Below are 16,152 nucleotides of genomic sequence, written 5' to 3' on the forward strand. Positions count from 1 at the left end.
CTGCTACTGCCCAGCTGACCAAGAACCCCACCATAGGTTTCTTTTTTTGGGTGCATTACATATAAAGTGTTTTTTTCACAACCAGCAGTCCAAACTTTGGGTAAACACATTATTGCAAGTACCTTCCAGTCAGATTAAAAGGCAAAAGTAAGATGGTGTATAAATTTTTTTGCTGTGTAAAGTTCTCTCCCATTCTGACTGGAGGAAGGGGAATAATAAAACTGGAATTAGGAGCAGTAGATGGTGCAGTGGTTTAAGGTATATATACACTCTTAGCTTGAAGAATAGCCTTGGACAGGGCCTTACCCTGAGCTGTTAGAGTAAAATACCCAAATAAGTACATTTAGGATTATAATTTCACACACATTTTCAGAACCGCTTGTCCCTTACGGGGTCACGGGGAACCGGAGCCTACCCGGTAACACAGGGCGTAAGGCCGGAGGGGGAAGGGGACACACCCAGGACGGGACGCCAGTCCGCCGCAAGGCACCCCAAGCGGGACTTGAACCCCAGACCCACCAGAGAGCAGGACTGCGGTCCAACCCACTGCGCCACCGCACCCCCAGGATTATAATTTTTTTTATTTTTTTATTTTTTAACTTCACGGTTTTCTCCAACGCGCATTACAGTCTTAGGTTTGTGTAATGGTTGAAGCTGCTGCCTTAGGACCCAAAAGGTCACAGGTTCGATTCCAACCGTAGTAACCCTTGAGCAAGGTACTTACCCTAAATTGCTCCAGCAAAATTGCCCAACTCTATAAATGGGTAAATAATTGTAAATAGCTTAACATTGTAAGTCGCTTTGGAACAAAGCGTCAGCTAAATGAATAAATGTAAATGTATACTAAGCTACTTACAATGTTTTAACCATTCATGCAGCCTGGTAATTTTTACTCTATCAATTCATGAAAGTATCTTGACCACTACGTCAAAAACAGGGATTTGAACCCAGGTCCTTTGATTGTAAGTTAACGATTCTCACTGTTATAACCACCTGGATCGAATTTTAATTGGTTAAGCAGTGCTGTAATAAAGGTAGATCATACAGGTGTATTAAACCTGTTGCTTTAAATGACATTTCCTAGAAACCTGGTTAATGAGGCAGGATTGGGGCGTGGAAACAGGACCAGACAGACTCTAAACACTGCATTGGTACGTTGTGGCATCCCAGGTCAGGGCAGAAGCTGCCAATAAACACGCTGGTGACTCAGCGGGCCAGAGACGGGTGGCAGCCTTCAAGAAAAAGGGAGTAAAGAGAAGAATTAAAAGGCAGGTTCTGTTCAGTGAGCCCCCGCTGCTGTGAGTTCATCACACATAAAACCCAGAAGGCTGCAGGTCAGCCTGCGCATTGTTGACCCCTGTCCGGGCTTCAACTCGGATTTCACTTGTACCTCCAAGCCCCCCTGCATGGCAGTCAAGCTGCATTTCGACTGTTGTTCAAAAGGCAGCGGAGGACTTGCTGACCCCTCTTTAACCTTTGACCCTCCTGTTTTCTGTCCAGGTGCCAACCCCCTACTGACCAATGAGCTGGGTCATACGCCGCTGGCGTACGCCAAAAAGGGGGAGATGCAGACTCTGCTGAAGGAGTGGGAGGGCAAGGTAGGTCCACAAGACTGGAGTTTTCAGCCTTTTCTCCTGAAACAGCACTGTCATCACTGTCACGTTTCTGTGTCGGTCCTTTTTTGGCTATTTTTCATTCAGTCGTTTATTTTGATTCTATTGCCAAAGTTACAGAAAGCTACTGGGAAAACTAAAAATGTCTGTCTTGTGACTTGACCAAGTTATATAGATTTATATAGGTTTTTTGCACAATTATGGATGGGCCCAAGAGAGAGCCCTGGGGAACCTGTTACATGTGCCAAATTGAAATTCAGATTTTGTCACATATGCAACCATACGGGGGGGGACCGGAGCCTACCCGGTAACACAGGGCGTAAGGCCAGAAGGGGAGGGGACACACCCAGGACGTGTGTGTGTGTGTGTGTGTGTGTGTGTGTGTGTGTGTGTGTGTGTGTGTGTGTGTGTGTGCGCGCAACCATACGTAGTACGACGTGCAGGGAAATGCTTTTCCGACTGTCTGTAATACATACTAATGGTAGAGATAATAAAAATAACGCAATACAACTCAAGTAGAAATTAGACACATAGAAATATGAAGAATATATAATGATAAAAATAGGACAAAATAAATAAAGGTAAATATAGTGGTAAAATAAAAAATATAGTGATCTGTTTGTACTTGTTTGTAAAGTGTGTAATTTAAGTTCATTCATTTGTTTCTGTTAAACTGAAAGGTGGATGGAGAGCTGTAGGTCTGGTGTGTTTCTCTGACATGGTTTGGTTTTCGAAAGACATATCATACCATAATGATCACAGATTACTATGTCTGAGAGTAAGTGAGTAAAGCTCGGCGTCTCACTGAGGGAAGGGAGACTTAAACTGAACTTTTATTTTTTTGGAGTGTCATTGCGTTCCTGTGATGTTTGGGTAAGGTTTTTGGAAAAGAGCCCCACGTGGCTAGAGAGAGATGGACAGTAAAAGATTTGAAGATGGACAGACAGATGCCCCCTGGTCACTCTGCACACTGACATCTGCCTCCAAGCTCCAGCGGTTCAGAAGAAAGACCTGCACCAGCTGCTGGACCAAATGAGTCACTTTGCCAGAAAGTACTTAGATGGACGAAGCTGTGACTCTTGAGAGCTGTCCCAAACAGGCCTGCAGCCGCAGCACAGAAAAGCACAAGTGTAACTGAGCAAAAAAGACCTTTATTCCCAGAAAAGTTGTTGGGGAAAGAGATGAAGAGAGATGGAGAATAAAGAAATGCAGGCGGGACGAGTTTTCTGGCCCCGAGGCAGAGCAAGAGACAGGCAGAGGTTGGGGGAGGTGCTGAGGTGCCGGGTGTCTCTCCCCATCCGCGGCGGCCTCCTTCGGGGCTCGACAGGGAGGCGTTATTGCCTTGGATGAAGGAGGCTCCTGGATGGATGGGTCCTAGCAGGGGGAGACAAATGGGAGCCTTGCAAAATTGCATTTCCAGCCAATTTATCGCGGTGCCCCTGTTGAGGCCGAGGGTCCTGCCAGAGAGGAGAGCAGGGCACCGCCGCAGGTCCCGGACGCTGCTGCAGCGCCTCTTTATTTCCGCCATTTTTCTTCCTTTCGTGGGTCTGAGCTCTTGAGCCCTGACACAGCATGGAAGTGTTGAAGGTATGGGTGTGTGGTTGTGGGGGGGGGCACAGGTTTGATTCAAACAGATGAACATCATAATCGCACTTGCGCAGAACTTTCTCTGTCTCTCCCTCTCACTGCACGTTTAATTTGACTTTCCCTCTTCCTCCTGTTAAAACCACCCCACATGCAGTTTCAGGAGGAGCAGCGGCGTCGAGAGGCTGAGGAACGGCGGCGATTCCCACTGGAGCGCCGGCTACGGGAACACATCATCGGCCAGGAGGGCGCAATCAACATGGTGGCCTCAGGTACACACCCGGCCAGGTCCTGCCAGCATGTACCCTATGTTCAATTTATCTCATGCACTCCACACCTCCTGTGATCAGTGACCTCAGTCGCTCCCCCTACTCAAACACAATCTCCTTGTGAGTAAGATTACCCATTGATGCTCTGCGGATGTACTGTTGTGGCATATAGGGAGAGGGATGAGGAGGGATGATTCAAAGCAAGAAAATGGTACATGGTGATAAATAGATTGAGGGCAGGAAAAACGAGAGAATGATGAAGTAGGAGGAAAACGAGAGAAAAGTATGTGGGGAAAATGGTAGACTGAAGGAGACAAAAGATTGAAGACAAAGAGAAGGGGATATGAAGAGTTGAGGATAAGAAGAGGTTTGTTAAAAGTTTTGGTGTTTTGGTTCTTGTTTAAGATTTAGTTCTCATTACCCGTCAAAAACTTTTTAAAAGACTTTCTTGAAACTACATGCTACCTGTGTGTTTGAAAGATGTGTAGCATGTTGGCTCGTCCTCGTGAACAGAGCCTGAAGGGAGGCAGAGGAGGTGGGCAGACAGAGGGAGAGAGATGTGGTCAGCAGGCGTTCCTGTCCACCCTGTGTGCGCCCTGTGGCCACCCGTCCGTCTTGCTTATTTGTGCCGTTGAGACCTTGTGCCCAGGGGGAGGTTTTGTGAGTGTGGGGGCTAACATGCCTTTTGATGAGATGCAGATAGTGATGTATAAGAGCAGGCCAACATACGCTTGAGTCATTTCAAGATGCAGAATAGTTGGGTGTGTGTTTTGGATGTGTTTGAGGGTGGATTCGGGTTGGGTTGTATTGAGTTGGGATGGTTATTGGGGTTAGGTTGTGTTTGGTTGAGTTAGTTTGGTTTGAGTTGGGGTTTATTGCCTACGTCGAGATGAGCTGGAGGACATCCACAGGATTTTTTGTGTTCTTTTCCCTCCCTGGCTCTGTGTTGGGGGTCTCTCTGTCCTACACACTGGCTCTGGGTGGTCGGCCTTCTGCCAGAGTTAGAAACAGCGTTGACCCAACACGCCGCAGTGGTGGGACATGTTCTCAGCACAAAACAGCCCAGTATTGATTTTTATGCCCATTCGCTCTGCTCGCAGAATTTATTTTATAGCTTTTTTGTAGTCTTTATGTCCTTTAGTTCGGTATTTTCATTTTGACCGTCGTGTTTAAATTTTTATTACATTCTTCCGTTACTTCCCCAAGGACAATATATACTGGATTCTGAAAATAAAGACATATGTCATGCGATATATTGATCCTCCTGATTTCTCGTTCAAAATAAAGCAGTGCCTTTACTCTTGTCACAAAATAAAGAAGTATTTCGGTGGTCATTCATTCAGGTTTCAGAAAAACGAGTTGTCAAACTGCCATCAATTTGATGGAGTCAGACAAACAGGAGGTGTTTCTGCTGTCAAGTCCTTTTGACCTTAAAACCTTTACTGGCCGCTGCCTGCTCCACTTAGTGTGGATTTACCTGTCCTTTTCGCCTTGCGCAGAGCAAAGGGGGTCACACTGAGACTGTCAGCCTCACCCCCCCAGGCCGCCCAGGGAAAAAGGCGGGCGCTAGCAGGCGATGGAAGTTAATTGGTTAATTGTGATTAATGGGCCATCCCCGCAAGTGGCACAGGTGGTGGCGTCTGCGCTGTGCAGCTGGCTGCTGCTCTGTGGCCGCGAGCCTCCGGCTAATGCGATTAGGGCAAAGGAGTGTAAACTCCCCCCGCCCATGCTCTCTCTTTGCTTTTCCCTCACTCTCTTCCTTCTGCTCATCAGTCCTATGGCCCTCCTTGTTTGCTCTCTTTCCTAACTTTTCTCCTGCTCTCCTTTGCTGTTCTTTCACTCAGCAGCGCCACTTCCTGTTTTCCGGCCGTTGCTGTTGCAGGAGGACAGTTTTGAGATGGAGACAGGAAGGCAGGTGGAGACAGATACGGAGAGTTCACTTCCCTGTGTGTTCCCTTGTGACTTCCGTTTACGGTAATGTTAATGGCCAAAAGATATGGAATGGTGGGTGTTCTTTTACACACTTTCAACATAGAGAATGATATTAATAAATGATATACAAACTGCATCACAGTTACTTACTAGGTTGTGGATGAGCATTTAAATAATATGGCCACAGATGTGGAAATAGCAGCAAGATTAAACATAAGTGTACCTGCTGACTATAATTTCTTGTATATAATAATTGTAATTGTAAGAATTTGTTGACTCTTAGCCATCCCCCCATTTTGTACGGTAAATCACTGTAGATGTTACATGTTGAGAACACATTGCAAGTTGCTTTAGAGGAAAGCGTCACCTAAATGAATGTACACCTAAATGAACGTAAGTGTACACATCCCTCAAGTAACTCGTATAGAAGTGACAGTCGAAGAGAAAATCCATAGATAATCATAGCCAATGGTATCAGACTCATGGATGGAGCTGTCAGAAGATCAGGAGAGTAGTGATTCTCAAAGAGATACGTTTGAGACTCTTGAGTGTGGGAGGGATTCAGCAGCTCTGAGAGACACAGATCATTGCAGGGAGTTTCTACCACCACATCGGGACCAAAACTGAGAACCTGCAGGCTTTTGATTTTATTTAAAACCTCCGCCAGTCAGTGGAAATCCAGATTTCAGTCCTTGCCATTGCAGTGGAAAGGAGGCCTGTGGAAGGGAAATTGTGGAGCTGGAATGGCAGAGCACCCCCCCAACATACACACACACACACACACACTGCACACAGCGACACCTGCAGTCAGCTGGGCATCTGCATCTCCCAATGAAGCCTACATCTTGTAGCATTAAGGGAGAAGTGAAGACGCATAAGTTCTCTCCTCCCAAGTCGCCGTGGGTGTCTTGCTTTGTGGGAACAAATTTTGCTTTTAGGTCAGTGAGGAAAAAGTAAAATCCATGTTTACTATGCCCACGTATGTTTCCTGTTTATTGAGCTACTGTCCATATGTGCAAGTCTTAATTTAATCAGTGCTACTGGAAATGGCCTCTTTTTTTTTTTTTTTTCTTTTCTTTTTTTTTGGTCCGTAATTTGTTATGGGGGTGAGGTCCTCCCGTAGATCACATCATCCTGCCAGGGAAACATTTGCCTGTTGCCTGATGAGTCCCAGGATGAAGGAAAAGTGATATAAAACACAACAACATACAGGCCAATAAATAAACTATATTAAATTGAGGAGCAGTAATACTGTTTATCGATTGGCCACCCTCCATGGGTGTCTGACACTGCATGGCAGCTTTCGGTGTGGCTGCCGGCTGTCTTCCGCTCACGTTCGGTTCATGAGTTGAACCCAGTCCTGGGTCACGGTGGCTGCAGAAGTCCCATGAGGGAGCTGTGCCATTGTACCTTGAACTGTGTATTCCTAATATCTGGCTTTGGGCCTCACATCTCGGAAATGATTCTTTTACCTTTTATTTCTGAGCTACAGCATGCGTTCTGTTCGGGCAACATCCCGTGTGTGTATTCTCAGTCCGAGCAGATGAGGTTGTTAGATCAGGGCCATAACGTGTGTTATTGCACACAGGGGTGTTACTATGGTTTGTGCTGTGACACAATCAGGCCGTCGGCTGCCATTTTTCCAGGGGACTCGTGTGTGTGTGTTACCTGAAGGCACTTGGGGGTATTTCACAGACTCTGTGCAGCACAGGGTGGCACAAGGGACCCCGGGACTCGGGGGGGGTCAGGGTCCTAAGCCCGTACGGGGCGCCACCGCATGCATGCCAAGTGGAGAAAGCGGGAGGATTGGCAGGCCAACACGCTGATTTGATAAATGGCCCGTTATTGCCATCGCAAATTGTCCGAAACCAATTTCAGGCACATCACTGGGCTGATAAAGGCAGCACTTATTGATCCCTGTAAAGTAATACAGTGAATATATCAGGCGGCTCTGAGCGATGATCAGTGCCACCTTTTTTTTTTTTTTTTTTTTTCCTTTCTTCAAGCGCTTGAGGAGGCTGGGGTAGCTGAGAGAGCCGGCCAGGGCTACAGAAGTGTTCGCCATATGAAACCACAGAATAGAGCAGGTGTCACACAGCCCGCTTACCCCCAAAAAGTCCTGTACATCCCATGACGGAAATACTCTGACACAGTCCTGCATTTGAGGGAGGTCTTAGGTTTGCGCTTTTTGACCGTCATGAAGGTCCGTGACACAGCCCAACTCCTGTCTCTCCACCCCCGCTGGCCCCAGACAGACAGGAAATGGAGGATTGATCTCCGTTTAACTTCCAGGGGCTAAAAGTTATTGAAGACCGCTATTCTATTCTAATGTTATCAAGTGTCCTTTGCCCTGGGAGCCTTAAATTGAGTTTGGATCATCAACCTGGTGGATGGATGGGGGACGACTGGAGAGTTGAAAATACCCCCCACCACAGTCTGCATCACACACATCCTACTCTATGAAGCAGCTTTCTGACGTAATCGCTAAACAAAGAATCGACAGGTTGCCTATGCTGCGTATAGCCACACGGATCTTACATCCATGGTTCCATGGTGGTGTAAACATGTGGTGGTGTCCCTATCTCTTGTTCTCGTGCTGGCATACAAGATTTGTGTAAAACACTTTTTACGCGAGAGTCCAGTCTGTTGTTCGGTGCCATTGAGTCCATGTCAACTCCAGTTGATCACACAGACAGGGGTTCCTCCAGAAAGTTCTGTCTTCCCTTTCTGTCCTCAGTGTTGAAAGGTTTGTATCCATCGTCACTGTGATTGAGCCCATCCATCAGCCTGCTGTTTGAGCTCTTCGACTTTTTCCTCCAACTATCACCATCTTTTCAGCAGAATTCAATCTTCTTGTGACGGGTCAGAAGTATAACATCACTCTCATGGTTTCTGCTTATAATGAGAGTTTTGGTTTGATTTGATCCAGCGTACTTCAGTTTGTTTTCCTGGCTGTCCATGGTGTACTTGGAAGTCTCCTCAAGTGCCACAATCCGTGTTTTTCCTGCCCTGCTTCAATGTCCAGCTTTCACATCTATGAATCCAATGAATGTCCCTTTAAGTCACACCATTCAGTCTCAAAGATGCTGCACCCTGTACGTCCGGTTAAAACAGCAGGACTGGGTTGGTCTGTAAAAAGTACACCACTGTCCTCATCTGTTGAGGTTTACTGTTAAAGCCAAAAGAGAGCAGATGTGACCCTGCATGGTGTCGCTTTGTCTCTTCGCAACACCTGTCCTGGATTTCAGAAATCCTCTTTTGCTCACCTTTCACCGCTCACAATTCAGCAAGAGGGCAGCAGGTGGCGTAGTGGTTATACACAGTCGAACCAGAGTTTGAATCCCTTTTCCTGCTGTAGTTCCTCTTTATAAGGTACTTACGCTGAATTAATACAGTCAAACTACCCTGTTGTATAAATGGCTAAGTCAGTGTAAGTAGCTAACATTGTCACCTTGGAGAAAAGTGTCTGCCCAATAATAGCAGTTGAATAAAAACAGAAAACAGGCCAAATACAGAAAGGCAATTAAAGGATATATTTCAATTAGATGAGCTCTTTGCTGCCACCGTAAACCCCCCCTTTCTCTCACACACGTTTCACAACTGCTGCTGTGGCACTGGGAGTCCCGTTTGAATGACACTGTATTTCAGTGAGATACAGCACTGGAGGGGCTCCTCTCTCCCCCTCGGGGTGGGGGGGGGTCACGGTGCACACCAGATAAATAAAAATCGAAAAGTTAACGCTCAGTCCCGCAGCGTTCTGGGAAAATATTATGGTTCAGTGTCGGGAAAGTAGCCTGTAGCGTTCCAGGATTCATCTTTATGACAAATCGCAGGAAGGAGAAAAGAGACTAACGGCTCAACCGTGCTGCCCTGCACCCCCCACCCCTCATTCTCCCTCCCTCCCTTTCTCTCTGTTCTTCTTGGGCTCAAGTGTCTTTTTCTTGTTTTTAATTTGAGAAAATGCCCGGGATGGTCCGTGCTCTTAATGCGCTGTGCTTTCTGGCGCTGCATGAGGTTGTGGTCTCTCCAAGGTCTGCTGTGATGCAGGGTCCTTGATCAGTGACCCCTCTAGTGGATGATGTTGCTTCAGGGCCTGGTGTGTGCTCCTTGCTCAGACTGAGAGTCATTTCAGTTTGCTGGAGATGTCAACTTACAGAAGAACGCGATCAAGGAACAAAACGTGCAGCTGTCTTTGGCAGATATTCATAAAGGCTTCAACTTGCCATGACAGACAGATACCAGGGCGGTGCTGTGGGGTGGCAGTGGGAGTAGATGGGCAGTTTAACCACTGATTCCCAGGCTACGTATTCTATTTATATTTATCTATTCATGTTTGTTACTTTTCTTCAGAGTAATTTAGTATTTGGTTTGGACGCTGAGGTGCTTTAGTGATTTACCCATTGATACAACTGGTTAATTGTTAATGTATCAGTGTAGAGTAAACCTTGATCATGGGTATTACAACTGGAATGGGACTAAAACCCATCCCTATGATTACAGGGTGACAGCTCTAACGAGTACGCCACCTGCTGCCCCTTAAAATGCAAATCTGTGGCATGTTGTTGCCTAAACTATTATGCAGTGTGGTCCTGTCCTCTTCTACTGAGACCTTTTTCAGGGGAAAGGGACTTGAACCCTCAGTGTCATGCTCCTCAGCTTTATAGAGCTGCAGATGAGGTCTAATGTAGTATGGATGATGTGTGGACCCTGCTGTTGTGCTGTGGCTAACCTCAGTCGGGCTTCATCAAGGCCTCACCGCCAGTGCTGCCGCCGCCTCTCGGCCCCAAGCTCCTGCTGCTCAACGCCTGTTACTCAGCGCCGTGCAATTTTATTTATAGAAAATACAGCTTGTTTTAAATCTCATTCTCCCACTTGGACCTGGAACATTAGTCACTCAGAATTCTCTCTGACTTCCCATTACGCCAAACTGACTGTTTGTCTCTTAAATAAGTGGGAATAAATAAATAACTCTGAAGTTCTTCCTCTCTTGGCAGCTGTACAGACCTAAAGTGCTCCTGATATTGTTTTTGTTTGGTTTCTCCTTTTCTGCTCACCACCAGCCCTTGTACTGCAACCATATTTGCACCAGCCCTGCCCCCCCCAACATCGAACCTCTGCAGCCCCCCCTCCACCCTAGCCTTCAGCACCCCGTACGGCCTGCTCTTATTTTCCTTGAGCTGGTTGCCGGGGCAACGCAGCGTTATCCGAACCCTGTTCCCCGGGCTGCTCTCCTGGATCCATGCTAACCTGATTTGGTTTCTCCAGCGCCGGGCTGGCTAATGAAATTATAGCGGGCTAATGGTCGGGATGACTGAGAGAGGGGGCTGGAAGCAGTCAGAACATCGTGTAGAGCCTGCGATAATTATCCGCTCCCCTGTGTCATTGATGTATTCTGCTGTAGAGGTCTCTCTCCCCCCATCCCATCTCACCCCTCCCTCCCCATCCCTTATTTTCCACCGGTTGTTTCTGAATCTGCCCTCTCGTTGTCCCCCCGGCAGCCATCCGGCGGAAGGAGAACGGCTGGTATGATGAAGAGCACCCCCTTGTCTTCCTCTTCCTTGGCTCCTCTGGAATCGGTAAGTCTGCCTCCTCATTTTTTATTGGTTAATCAACGTAATGCTGTTAATCCACGGTCCGTCTTTGCATCACGACCCGTGAACTGACCCCCCGCACTTTGACTTAGCCACTCTGCTAAATCTTGACTTCCTGTGTCGTGTCTCTAATAAAGCGAGTTGCCAAGTTCACGTCACCACATCTTACCACTAGGTTCGCTTACTTGTCTCGACTCATCATGTCTTAAATGCGCAAACCTGTATGCGAAAAGAAGCCAATGAGTCTGTGCAGCAGGTAACACTGATGCTTTGTAGTTCCTAGACTGTGGGTTTGAATCCATGTGGAGTTTGCATCTTCTCCCATTTTTCGTGCAGGTTTCCTCCCACAATCCAAAGCCATGTGTTTTTGAGATGATCTGCTGACTTTAGATTCACCACCATGTTCTCCTCTGTGTCTGTGTGTGTTTCTGTGATTACCTTGTGATGGACTGGTATCCCATCCACGGTGTACCACATCCTGTGCATATGGGATAGGCTCCAGGCACTGCGTCCCTGCATTGGATGGATGGATGGATGGATGGATGGATGGATGGATGGAACAAATGAACAAAAGAAGGAACAAACTTCCCAGGACCACAAACACCCCGAATGCCTTTGACAAAAGTGCTTAACCTGGACCAGAACAGGTCAGAACAGAGCAGCTACTTTTTGCTACTTTTTCACACCTTGAAGTCCTTCAAGACCTGGCAGATCCCAGACACTCTTTCAAACAAGGTTCTTGCAGGCCTTCCATCCTGGAGGAGAGTGGGTCTGACAGCCCCGCGGTCCAAACGTCACTCCGCCCCCGGCCACGCACCCTCATCGCACCCCTTCTCTGCCTGTTTGTTTCTGCGATAAAGCTGAAATTTATGGAGATTGCCGGAGTGCTCATATTCGTATAGCCAGCAGCGATGTGCTACCCCTCGCCCAGCCAGGGGACATGAATATTTAACAGCTCAGCAACAGGTCCCACTCTTTCCCTATATGTATATTAAAATTTATAAAGGGAATATTTTACATTTACTGCAGTGCAGATGGATGACTGCCTGAGCCAAAACCGCAGGCACTCTGGGGTTCATACTTGTACCAGAGGAATCCATGGGAGCAGAGCCAGATAGTAACGCCCTTAACGCCCCCCCCCCCCAGTAAAGCTAAAATCTCAGTCAGATTTACTTTGCCAGCAGTTTGAAAACAGTTTAAAATTGATGGTACAGCTTTGAATGTGCTGGCATTTAGGTTTTTTAATGTTTGTGTTTGTCATCGCGTTCTGTGGCAGCAGGGGGTGTGCGTGCGTGTGTGCGTGCGTGTGTGTACGCGTGTGTGTGCGCATGCACGCGCATGTTGCCTTAAGTCAAGTAATGTCATTCCCCCCCCCCCCCCCCCGCAGGCAAGACGGAACTGGCCAAGCAGGTAGCCCGATACATGCACAAAGACATCAAGAAGGTACGTCCTACAGTGTCTCTTTTCAGGGAGTCACTGTTCTCCAGTTCCATATTTCCTGCCAATAGGAATTTAACTTACTTCCTCTCATTCTGTCTGCAGGGGTTCATACGAATGGACATGTCAGAATTTCAGGAGAAACATGAGGTACAGTGCATAAAAAAACCATAATATACTCTAAAAAAGTGGCCAGGGGTATGGTCAAGATGAAGCCTATTGGTTAGACACAATCACACACACACACACACACACACACACACACACACACACAGTGGAGGATTCAGATGACTGAGCCCACCTGTCATTACTCAGGGGCTGTGTTGAAGCTGATCCTTTTTCCAACCGCTGTCATAATACATTTGATCTGACAGTAACTGAGTGACCTTGGAGTGTGACTGTGTAGACTCATTAATGGAGCTGTCAGGAGATCGAGAGAAGAGGCTCTCAAAGAGATGGGCTCGAGACACTTCTTGAGTGTAGGAAGGATTCAGCAGCTTTGAGGGGCAGAAGAAGTTTGTTTCACCGTTAATAAAGCTGTTCACTCTCCTTTTTCCCTCTCTGTTAGATTTGTCTTTTTATCTTTCTGCTTTTAGTTTTCCACTTGCTTCTGATTCCATCTCAGTCCTTGGCTCCTCCTTTGCATGGCGCTGGTTTCGAGAGCCGAATGTCTTAATGAGCGTCTGCTTGTGTTTCTGCCAGGTGGCCAAGTTCATCGGTTCTCCGCCCGGCTACGTGGGCCATGAGGAGGGGGGGCAGCTCACCAAGCAGCTCAAGCAGTGTCCCAATGCAGTGGTGCTCTTCGACGAGGTGGACAAGGCCCATCCTGATGTGCTCACCATCATGCTGCAGCTCTTTGATGAGGTGAGGAGCAGAAAGTTGGAGCTGCTGGACACCCAACACCCAGCGCCTGAAGGGTTCCTGTCTGTGGCTCTTCGTCGAGGCAAAGGATGTCCGTGGCGTTGGGGAACATTGATTCAGTGGCCCCGGGGGGGTCCGTTTTGCCCCTGTAGGGGAGGCTAACGGACGGGAAGGGCAAGACCATCGAATGCAAAGATGCCATCTTCATCATGACCTCCAACGTGGCGAGCGATGAAATCGCCCACCATGCACTGCAGCTACGGCAGGAAGCGCAAGAGCAGAACCGCCGACGACTGGCAGACAATCTGGGTAAAGGAGGCTTGCTTACACATGTAATTCATCTTCGGCAGAAGAAATATGAATATGCGGAATATTTGTTTCCTACTCAAAGCCATCTTTAGCTTCTGGGGACGATCATCTCGTACACAGGAGTGGCACTTTGACGGCTAATATGCTAAACACGCTGGCAGCTGTTTGTAAGATAATAACTGCTGGGCAGCAAATCCAAGAGGCTGACACTCTTGCTTGATGATATTTTCTCTGCAATATTATTATATTAAATCATTCGATTGTTTTCAACGTTGCATTAATTCAGTGTTTGTTTTTTCCTCTCTGATATAGATGATGTTCAGTCTAGTCACAAAATCACCATATCAAAGCAGTTCAAGGAAAATGTGATCCGGCCCATTCTGAAGGTAAGCCTGGTCTTTGAACCCCGACAGCACCTGGTCTGCTGATTCACCCCGCCGGCCGCTTTCACACCACCAGTCATTTCTCCCGGTTCTTCTCCCTCCAGTCTCACTTCAGGAGAGACGAGTTTCTCGGCCGCATCAATGAGATCGTCTACTTCCTGCCCTTCTGTCACTCGGAGCTCATCCAGTTGGTGAGCAAGGAGCTCAACTTCTGGGCGAAGAAGGTATGAAGGGCCGCGTGTGACCAGGACCACGCCTCAGTCAACCCCTCCTGGGCAGTTCGCATACATCGCCGCCTCTACCTGCCTTCCATCCCGCTCAGCTGCCGCTGTGCTGTTGACATTAAGGCCGACCGTGTGGAACACACTCACTCCAATCAATAGCAGATCGTCTCCTTGGACGACATAATCCAGTTAGACAACTTATCGTCCGGGCGTTTCATAAATATTTAAATATATTAATGTAACTTAATTTTTGCCATGAGAGACGATGGGCTGCGTGCTCCTTTGACCGTTGAGCACATCTGACAGACGATTCTTCTCCGTTTGCGCGCGCCTGCAATGCGCTGTCCTGCCAGCCGGCAGCCATTTGTCACGGTGCGAGAGACAGGCTGCAGCTGAGAACGGACAAGGGGGTGTGTCTTACGTCGGGGAAGTGCTTTGTCTCTGCTCGCAGAATGGTCTTTATACTGTGCTCTTTACTGTGGATTTTTGTTGGTTTGTTCATTTTCTCTGGGGCTAAAATGACTTGGGTGCTGTGAGTGGGCAGTGCTCTTCTGTGCTGTGTGCTCAGCCTGGTCACACCCCCCTCATTGTGCCCCACCTTCTCACTGTGATCTGGCCCCCCCTCCCCAGGCCAAGCAGAGACACAACATCACCCTGCTGTGGGACCGTCCCGTCCTGGACCTTCTCGCTTCTGGGTACAACCTTCACTACGGTGCGCGATCCATCAAACATGAGGTACAACTTGCTGGAGCCCTGAGGATTTTGACTTCTATATTCTTTATTCTTTTTTAAAATAATTTATTGTTTCTTGGTTTGTTCTTTATTGCTTTTTTAACAACAATAATAATAATAATTTATTATTATTAGTGATGTCCACTCCAAAGTAAACCCTTTGTTTCCAGGATAGACTGTGCGCCTCACAATCCCTGTACTGGACAAGTGGTTATTGATGGTGGTTGGTGGTGGTGGTGTTGCTATCATCGCCCCACCGGTCGACCTCAGGGCCTCTCAGGAAACAGACCTGAGCTATAAGTGAGACTAAGCTCCTCGTTGCAGGTCGAACGCCGCGTGGTGAACCAGCTGGCTGCGGCCTACGAGCAGGAACTGCTGCCCAAGGGCTGCACCTTGCGCCTCTCAGTGGAGGGCCACACCGAGGACCCAGGGGCCCCCGGCCTCCGTCTGGAGATCGTGGGAGAGGACAGCACCTCGCAGAAGCTCGACATCCAGCCGCCGTTCAACCCGGAAGAGACGGCCCACTTTAAGTGAGCGCGAGCGGAGCCCCGCCCGTGGAGCTGGAACCCCGTGAGGGGAAGAGGCCCAGAAAGAGGGCACCACGATTAAACACGTTCCACACGTCTGCTTTGAATACACATCGTCAGCACATCGTCGTACACATCGCCTCGGGCACTTTGCGACACGCCTGAAATTACCATAGTAAAGCCTGATACCATTGTAGTATTGTGAGAGCGTCATCTTCTGTAGAAGTGCTGCGAGGATGAGCACCATGTGTCGTAAGGAAACACAGCGAGGAGCTCCATTCGTAGTGATAATGTAATACATTTACTCTTCATGTACAATTTATCTTACGATGTTCGTTGTTACCATTCAGTGTATAATATAAAAATGTCTGCAGCTGAAAATGATGCTCAATCACAATATTTATTGCTAATGTACCATTGCAAAGCCTAGTTTTCATATGCAACGTTGTTGCTGTGCCCTCGGGCATCGGGGAAGCTGTAGAAAATGCCGGAACGCTGCAAAAGGAAATTCAGAGGTGGAAGGGTTGGAGGGGGGCAGCTGTGCTGAGGAGAAGGGGAACGATGTTCACGTGGTTGTCGGTGACGCAAATAAAAGGGAGACAAAGTCATACGGCGTTTCTCTCGTCAATTTGTGTCAGTCACTAATTTCCCTCTTTATTAATGTGCCGTAACGGCGGTGATGCTTTGTGA

At 47.8% G+C, this 16,152-nt stretch overlaps 1 protein-coding gene across 1 annotated transcript in view; it reads left to right on the forward strand.

The window, feature by feature from the left end:
• Positions 1–16,070, forward strand: part of clpb (ClpB family mitochondrial disaggregase) — a 28,109-nt gene extending 12,039 nt beyond the window's left edge. Inside the window, exons 6-16 of the mRNA XM_018748465.2 lie at positions 1,501–1,598; positions 3,355–3,469; positions 10,897–10,974; positions 12,377–12,432; positions 12,532–12,576; positions 13,129–13,290; positions 13,440–13,596; positions 13,909–13,982; positions 14,084–14,203; positions 14,834–14,938; positions 15,260–16,070. Of these exons, the coding sequence (XP_018603981.2) occupies positions 1,501–1,598; positions 3,355–3,469; positions 10,897–10,974; positions 12,377–12,432; positions 12,532–12,576; positions 13,129–13,290; positions 13,440–13,596; positions 13,909–13,982; positions 14,084–14,203; positions 14,834–14,938; positions 15,260–15,469 (1,220 nt within the window). The 3' untranslated portion in view covers positions 15,470–16,070. The remainder of the gene's footprint in view (positions 1–1,500; positions 1,599–3,354; positions 3,470–10,896; positions 10,975–12,376; positions 12,433–12,531; positions 12,577–13,128; positions 13,291–13,439; positions 13,597–13,908; positions 13,983–14,083; positions 14,204–14,833; positions 14,939–15,259) is intronic.
• The last annotated feature ends 82 nt before the right edge of the window (positions 16,071–16,152 follow it).

The sequence above is a fragment of the Scleropages formosus genome, chromosome 10 (genome assembly GCF_900964775.1).
Source record: "Scleropages formosus chromosome 10, fSclFor1.1, whole genome shotgun sequence".
NCBI classification, from domain to species: Eukaryota; Metazoa; Chordata; class Actinopteri; order Osteoglossiformes; family Osteoglossidae; genus Scleropages; species Scleropages formosus.